At 41.3% G+C, this 8,877-nt stretch overlaps 1 protein-coding gene across 1 annotated transcript; it reads right to left on the bottom strand.

The window, feature by feature from the left end:
• Window positions 1-208: 208 nt before the first annotated feature.
• Window positions 209-8,547, bottom strand: LOC115107828 (toll-like receptor 5). Its single transcript, XM_029631488.2, has 2 exons — window positions 8,432-8,547; window positions 209-3,782 (listed from the first exon to the last, which is right to left on the bottom strand). Exon 2 carries the CDS (start codon window positions 3,776-3,778, stop codon window positions 1,139-1,141), a length of 2,640 nt encoding a protein of 879 aa, XP_029487348.1. The 5' UTR covers window positions 3,779-3,782; window positions 8,432-8,547; the 3' UTR covers window positions 209-1,138.
• Window positions 8,548-8,877: the final 330 nt, after the last annotated feature.

The following is an 8,877-nucleotide window of genomic DNA, read 5'->3' as shown; positions in this document are numbered from 1 at the left end:
GGATCTTAAATTTGATCACTCTTGTTGCTGAGGATTTTCCTGCAGATGAGCTTCACAATTTACATAAATTCACAAAAAAATATGAACAGTATTGCACTTTTAATGTAACCTAGTTTTGCCCAGCTAGTGAATGGCCTAACCACCGATTAAGCAACATTTTGGACTAAACATTCAAATATTGTAGATGCAGCTTTATTTTGCTGTGACAATATAGGTCAAATGAAGACCCTACACCTGAACAGAAGCACTTTCCTCATGATTTGTGGTTTAAGTTACAGTTTTTGTAGAACCGCACTGTGCTTTCTATCTTCTCATAGTTATAAGAGAAAAATCACAGGATCATTAAGGTTACACTTTTACATGATCTCCATCAGAGATCCATTCCTGTTACTGAAACATGGTATAGTACTTTAAGAGTTTTAAATGAAAATATGAGCTAGTTAGAAAACTGAAAGGGTTGTTATATGGTAGGCCTAGTTTACATGTACATTCAAAAACCTTTCCAATTACAGTAGATGTCTAAATGTGTGCTGTGTTAACACAGGTCAGGCAGGGTTTCCATAAAGGAGTCTTAAACACTCCCACTGGGCACACAGTGGTTGAATCAACGTTGTTTCCACGTCATTTCAATGAAATTACGCTGAACCAACGTGGAATAGAATAGACAGACTCTATATTGAGGAAGTAGGGAGGAGAAAAGATTCAGTGATTTTTTAAATCCTCAGAAAAAGTTCACAATTATTATTCAAATTTAGTAGAGAAATTGGAATGTTTTATTAAAAAGTACCAAAATCCAAAATCCAAGCAATTTCGCAGTATTTTGATGTGTGTTATTTCTTTCACTACACCTGCAATAACATCTGCTAAATAGGTGTATGTGACCAATAAAATTGGATTTGTACAGAAGGTAACATTTCACAGTTCCAATATTAGTGAATAAAGGTTGACTGCCACCTAGTGGTCAAAAGCAAGCTATGCCAAAAGACAGAGGACCCTCTCCATTTTGCTTGTATTCAATATGGTAAAAGTTCTTAATGCTATACAGACAAAATAAAAATGACTGATGTACGAATTCACAGTACAGTTAAATAAGATTTTCGCTTAAGCATACAGGCTGTGGAAAAATGAGTCAACAACATTATGTTCCAACTGTCATATTTACAAGTGTGATATCCCCATTGTTATCTTTGGCAGTGTTCTTTTTGTCCTTAAGAATCTTGGACATGAGCTTCTCATAGAACCATTGAATATCCTGTGTGTCCTCCGGCCACTGCAGGTACTCCCTCTTCCGGGCAAAGGTCCTAATGCATTCATGTTTCATCAGTCTGTAATGGGGGACATTCCCCACGACCACCATGATGAGAACATCTCTGAGCTCCTCCAGCATCCTGCTCTGAGCCAGGGTAAAGGCCTCCAGGCACCAGCCGTCCTTGAGGAACTCTTTAGAGACGATACAAACGGTCTTCCTGCTCCCCCATATGGCGTCCCTGATATTGAACAGGTGATCTTCACCTGGGATGAAGTCTCTGACCTCGAAGCAGCAGCGGAGGACGTTTCGCTCCGCGAACTGAGAGTCTAGTCTTTTCAACAGGGCGGTTTCTACCCACTTGTAGTCGTTGTTGCTGAAGCATAAGTAAGCGTCGTACCGAGGCCCATCAGCAGAAGGATCCCTCCTAGGGCCCTCAAGGATCCTGGCGGTCAACTTTTTGTAAACTTTGAAGAGGAATCCACGGAGACGAGCGAAAACGATTGATCCGACCATGATCAGGATGATGAGCGCTGTGCAGCCGATGAAGAGCGAGAGCCTCAGCTCTTGAACCAGCCTCTCGTCATCCTCCTCACACGATATGACTGAGCTGAAATTCAACAGGCTGATGCCATGGAGATCTGAAGGAAACTCACAGCTGAATTCATTCACGCCAGGGTCAGGAAAAGTCACGTTAGTCCCTTTCAGCCACGTCAGAAAGTCCTCCAGACCGCAGTCACAGTGGAATTGATTCCTATACAGGTTGATCCAGCTGAGAGAATGGAAAGCTTCTGGATCAGGAGAGGCCAGGAAATTGTAAGAGAGGTCAACTGTTTTGAGACTCTCTGGAAAAATGTCTGGTTTGAGGTATGTGAGTGAGTTGAAGTGAAGATCCATCTCTTCCAGAGAGATGAGGCCTTTAAATATACCATCTGGGAGAGTCTGCAGGGAGTTAAAGCTTAAATCCAGACTTAAAAGCTTGCCAAGATGTTGAAATACATGCATACACTCTCCCCGTGCCCATATCATCTGCAAGGCGATGTTCCTTAGCTCAAGCAGCTTCAGAGAGTTCAGAGCTGGCACTGAAATATTATTGTTAAGGGTGCACCACTTTATGAAGTTGTTACCATACCAGAGAAACTCAATGTGCATTAATTTAGCTAAAACTGTGTATACATCCTCTAAATTAGTTAACCTGTTGTTTTGAACATTAAGTATGATCGTATTAGGAGCAAAGACAGAGAGGCCATCTAAGGATGTAATCTTATTATCAGCCAAACGAAGAAGTTGGATGTTTGGTAGTGGTGCAAGAGAACCATATGTACCTAATTCCCGAATAGAGTTTCCTGTAAGATCCAGAACTTGTAGGTTTGGAAGTCCTTTAAATGCCTGATATCCCAATGCACCAATATGGTTGTAAGATAAATCTAGTTCTAAAATATTGGGTAGATTGTCAAACGTGTAAGAATAGATTTCCCCTATAAGATTGTGTGACAGGTTGAGCTTTTGTACATTTTGAAGACCAAAAAACGCCTCTCTGTCAATCTGGTTAATTTTGTTTTGGGCTATTGTTATGTCCTCTACCTCTCTCAGTGGACTGAATACTGCATATTGCAATGTAAATATAAAGCATTTGGACAAATCTAGAATCTTGACACTACTATTCTTGAGGCCCTCAAATGTTTGCTTGTCTGGGTCTTTCACATTGCTGAAACCAAATGATTTCCCCATGGTGCTGCGTTCCAGAATAAGATGGTGGATTTTGGTCCCTTGGATTGCATTGAAAAACAGTTTTGCCTTGTCCACATCGAATCCATTGGAAGATAAGTCAAGTGTCTCCATGGACATGTTCCGAAAAGGATTTCCACATCGTTTCCAGTCAAAGCCATACTGAGTCATGCTATATAGATAGAGGCTGTTCAACTTGAGGAGCCGAAAGTGTTTGCCTTGAAAGCCAAGCAAATCTTCCTCACATATGCTTTCCATCCGGTTTAGGGAAACGTTTAGCTCTTGGAAATCTGTCATGTTCACAAAGAATAGAGCAGGTTGGATTCTTTTCACCTGGTTACCATACAGATCTAGTGTTTCCAAGGAAACCAGGGGCTTGAGATAGTCACCCTGTAAAATAGATTCAGTCAGGTCACACCTATACAGAGAGAGAGCTCTCAGGTTGGATAGTCCCACAAACGAATCTGGCTCAATTTGTAAACCTGTGTTATACCCTAAATAAAGCACTGCCAAGTTTTCCAGCCTTTGAAAGGTGTTAGTTCTTATAATAAGCCCATTCACTTGTTGCCAACTGAGGTCCAGTTCCTTTAACCCTTCAAGCCCAGAGAAGGATGTCTCATTGATCTCACTGATGTAGTTATCCCTCATATACAAAATGGTAATGTATGGAGGCAGCGCAGGGACCTGATATAGAGACTGGCTGGTGCAAGCTGCTATAGAGCCATATATTGGGCATTTTGGGTTGCATTTCACCACCTGCAGGTATTCTCCAAAGATAGCCAGCAGTATAAGATTCCTCATCATCCCCCTGGCAAAAAGTAGAAAATAATGCAAATTATTTAAAAGGATTGCTATTCCATCACAGGGCTACAGTACATCAATTAATTGGATGTACAGTAAGAGTCAAAAGTTTGGACACACCTACTCATTCAAGGGTTTTTTCTTTATTTTTACTATTTTATACATTGTAGAATAATAGTGAAGACATCAAAACTATGAAACAGCATCATGTAAACTCAGCAAAAAAAAGAAACGTCCCTTTTTCAGGACCGTCTTTCAAAGACAATTCGTAAAAATCCAAATAACTTCACAGATCTTCATTGCAAAGGGTTTAAACATGCTTGTTTAATGAACCATAAACAATTAATGAACATGCACCTGTGGAAGGGTTGTTAAGACACTAACAGCTTACAGACGGTAGGAAATTATGGTCACAGTTATGAAAACATAGGACACTAAAGAGGCCTTTCTACTGACTCTGAAAAACACCAAAAGAAAGATGCCCAGGGTCCCTGCTCATCTGCGTGAACGCGCCTTAGGCATGCTGTAAGGAGGCATGAGAACTGCAGATGTGGCCAGGGCAATACATTGCAATGTCCGTACTGTGAGACGCCTAAGACAGCGCTACAGGGAGACAGGACGGACAGCTGATCGTGCTCGCAGTGGCAGACAACATATAACAACACCTGCACAGGATCGGTACATCCGAACATCACACCTGCGGGACAGGTACAGGATGGCAACAACTGTCCTAGTTACACCAGGTACGCACAATCCCTCCATCAGTGCTCAGACTGTCCGCAATAGGCTGAGAGAGGCTAGACTGAGGGCTTGTAGGCCTGTTGTAAATGCAGGTCCTCACCAGACATCACCAGCAACAATGTCACCTATGGGCACAAATCCACCATCGCTGGACCAGACAGGACTGGCAAAAAGTGCTCTTCACTGACGAGTCGCGGTTTTGTCTCACCGGGGGTGATGGTCGGATTCGCGTTTATCGTCGAAGGAATGAGCGTTACACTGAAGCCTGTACTCTGGAGCGGGATCAATTTGGAAGTGGAGGGTCCGTCATGGTCTGGGGCGGTGTGTCACAGCATCATCGGACTGAGCTTGTTGTCAGTGCCAACAATCTCAACGCTGTGCGTTACAGGGAAGACATCCTCCTCCCTCATGTTGTACCCTTCCTGCAGGCTCATCCTGATATGACCCTCCAGCATGACAATGCCATCAGCCATACTGCTCGTTCTGTGAGTCCGGGAACTTGCAGGTGCCTTGATGGAACAGTGGGGTAACATCTCACAGCAAGAACTGGCAAATCTTGTGCAGTCCATGAGGAGGAGATGCACTGCAGTACTTAACGCAGCTGGTGGCCACACCAGATACTGACTGTTACTTTTGATTTTGACCCCCCCTTTGTTCAGGGACATATTATTCAATTTCTGCTAGTCACATGTCTGTAGAACTTGTTCAGTTTACGTCTCAGTTGTTGAATCTTGTTATGTTCATACAAATATTTACACATGTTAAGTTTGCTGAAAATAAACGCAGTTGACAGTGAGAGGACGTTTCTTTTTTTGCTGAGTTTACAGTATTACAGTAATCAATAAAGCGTTCAACAAATCAAAATATATTTTATATTCTTCAAAGTAGCCACCCTTTGCCTTGATGACAGCTTTGTAGACCCTAGGCATTCTCTCAACCAGCTTCAGCTGGAGTGCTTTTCCAACAGTCTGGAAGGAGTTCCCACATATGCTGAGCACTTGTTGGCTGCTTTTCCTTCACTCTGCAATCCAACTCATCCCAAACCATCTCAAATGGGTTGTGGTTGGGTGATTGTGGTGGCCAGGTCATCTGATGCAGCACCATCACTCTCCTTCTTGGTCAAATAGCCCTTACACAGCCTGGAGGTGTGTTTTGTGTCATTGTCCTGTTGAAATACAAATGATAGTTCCACTAAGCGCAAACCAGATGGGATGGCGTATCGGTTAATTGTGCCTTGAATTCTAAATAAATCAGACAGTGTCACCAAGCAAAGCACCCCAACCTCCTCTTCCATGCTTCACGGTGGGAACCACACGCAGAGCTCATCTGTTCACCTACTCTGCCTCTCACAAAGATACGGCGGTTGGACTCAAAAATCTAAAATTTGGACTCATCAGACCAAAGGACAGATTTCACCGGTCTAATGTCCATTGCTTGTGATTCTTGGCCCAAGCAGCTTTCTTATTATTATTGGTGTCCTTTAGTAGTGGTTTCTTTGCAGCAATTCAAACATGAAGGCCTACTTCACACAGTCTCCTCTAAACAGTTGATATGTGTCTGTTACTTGAAGTCTGTGAAGCATTTATTTGGACTGCAATTTCTGAGGCTGCACTCACAAAGAAACTTTCAAAGTTCTTGACATTTTCCCGATTGACTGAACATCTTGTCTTAAAGTAATGATGGACTGTCGTTTCTCTTTGCTTATTTGAGCTCTTCTTTCCATAATAGGGACTTGGCATTTTACCAAATAGGGCTATCTTCTGTATACCACCCCTACCTTGTCACAACACAACTGATTGGCTCAAAACGCAATAAAGAAAGAAATTCCACAAATTAACTCAAGGCACACCTGTTAATTGAAATGCATTCCAGGTGACTACCTCATGAAGCTGGTTGAGAGAATGCCAAGAATGTGCAAAGCTGTCAAAGGCAAAGGGTGGCTACTTTGGAAAATATCAAATATATTTTTTATTTGTTTAACACTTTTTTGGTTACTACATGACTCCATATGTGTTATTTCATAGTTTTGATGTCTTCACTATTATTTCACAATGAAGAAAATAGTTTAAAAAAGAAAAAAATTCCTGGAATGAGTATGTGTGTCCAAACTTTTGTTTGGTACTATATCTCTCAGACTTGGAGTATCCCCTTCAGGTGAGACATCCCTTGGCTATAGAGAATTCACTTTTATCTATCTGTTTGCACTGAAAGGTCCATAGTCCATTGGTTCTGTCCCAACCTGATAATGAAAATCCCATATTTGTGTGCTGAGTACACAGCCTTACTCTGTAGTCACAATGCTCACATAGGGCTGTTTGTATTATATGAATGAATCACTTCTATCCTCAAGTGTGTACACCAATCCCACTGTGCTGGTTGAATCAATAAACATGGTTTCCATGTCATTTCAACCAAAAGAATCAATGTGATGACATTGAATCTACTTGGAAAACTGATTGGATTTGCAAAAAGCCATCAATATAAGAGCATTTTATATTTTTTCACTCAACTTAACCTAATTCCAATGACATGGTGATATTTTTCGTTGATTTCACATTGAATTCACATTAGGTGACAACTCAACCAAATGTAAAGGAAAAATAGACGTTGAACTGATGTCTGTACCCAGTGAGATGAGAGCATTGGGCAATTTAATTAGGGCCTCAATTTTTCTGATGTGGCAGAACTCTTATCATGTAAGCAGAAAGGTGTATCCTGCCACTTTTTCGGTAAACAGCTGAACAGTGGTGTAAAGTACTTACGTTTCTGGGGGTATCTGTGATTTACTTTACTATTTTTATAGGAAAGTATATAAAATAAAATAAATGTACTTTTTACTCCATACATATTCCCTGACACCCAAAAGTACTTGTTACATTTTGCCAGGAAAATGGTCCAATTCACACACTTATCAAGAGAACATCACTGGTCCTCCCTACTGCCTCTGATCTGGCGGACTCACTAAGCACATGCTTCATTTGTAAATGATGTCTGAGTGTTGGAGTGTGCCCCTGGCTATCTGTCAATTTAAATAAACAAAACAATTGTAGTGTCTGGTTTTATATATACTTTTACCTTTGATACTTAATAAGTATAACTAATACCAAATACTTTTAGACTTCTACTTTAGTAATATTTTACTGGGTGACTCAGTTTTACTTTAGTCATTTTATATTAACGTATCTTTACTTTTACTCAAGTATGACAATTGAGTACTTCTTCCACCACTGCAGCTGAGTGATGGGGCTTGAAAACTGTAACCACTGATGGAACAAGGACTGACCATCCAATGGAACAAGGACTGATCATTCGAGAGTTTTGAAGCTCTACAGTTTTAGTTTACAATTACATTGTTTGCAAACAATTGAGTTAGACAAGCTTACATGTTGGGTTATGGTGGGGTTAGTTAGACATAAACTCGTGAGGCATGTATTCATTATACGTTTCAAGAATCAGAAAATGGATGTAGGCCTACCAATCCCAGATTCCCCCTTTAAATGTCTAGAGGCTGCAATTCTGGGACATTTTATAAAGTTGCCATCCAAAGAACTGTGTTAATTAGACTCCAAGATGACAGCAATTGTTCAAAGGTGGTGCGTCAATGCGTCAAGTTGTCTTTGCAATGTAACCATTCACGTCTATAATTTACGGTCTAATTTGTTATAGTCGACATACGATCCCCAAAACAATAGTCTGGGTACCAGTCTTTTTAGCTAACATTCCACAATTGGCACTTGTGTTGTCACAATAAGAAGTGGAACGTTAACTAAAAATACTGGTAATAGCTGAACTGAGAGGGCAAACAGGCTACCATTTTTTTTCTTCTTCTGATATTTATCAACTATTGGCCGACACAATAATGCAAATATTAAAGTAGGCCTAAACAGTAAGTTAAAGGTAAAAGTTGTGACTTACCTGAAGTCATGCGCGCGCAGATAAGCCAAATATGCGTCGAGCTGGTGAGTATGTTTATGGGATAGGTTACACCCCTCTCAGATGAAGTCAAGTACTGAGCGCGTTCGTTTAGCATGGCCCGGTGCCCCGTATGATGAACGAATCCCACTACTGTTTTTCATAAATTCCTCGCCAGAAACGGGGAGGATCGAACTACAGACATCATCTCTAAGCCCCCCCCCCCGCTATACTGCCACCTACTGGTGGGAATAGTTTATAGACATCATCTCTCAGGCCCATAATCTCTCAGGCCCCTCTCCAACACCAGGGGCCTCATTTATAAACGTTGTTCATGCACATAATATGCCCCCAAAACATTCGTGCGCTGGTTTTCACACAAAAGTTGGAGTCTGTAAAAGCAGAACATGACGTGAGAATGTGCGTATCTTCCCGCAAACTTTAGACCC

This window comes from Oncorhynchus nerka, linkage group LG24 (assembly GCF_034236695.1).
Source record: "Oncorhynchus nerka isolate Pitt River linkage group LG24, Oner_Uvic_2.0, whole genome shotgun sequence".
Taxonomy (NCBI): Eukaryota; Metazoa; Chordata; class Actinopteri; order Salmoniformes; family Salmonidae; genus Oncorhynchus; species Oncorhynchus nerka.
The sequence above is the reverse complement of the archived record's forward strand: the minus strand, read 5'-3'. Positions and strand labels throughout refer to the sequence as shown.

Bases quoted from the DNA above. Each gene is read 5' to 3' on its own strand.
- LOC115107828 (XM_029631488.2), bottom strand. From the start codon at position 3,778: ATGATGAGGAATCTTATACTGCTGGCTATCTTTGGAGAATACCTGCAG.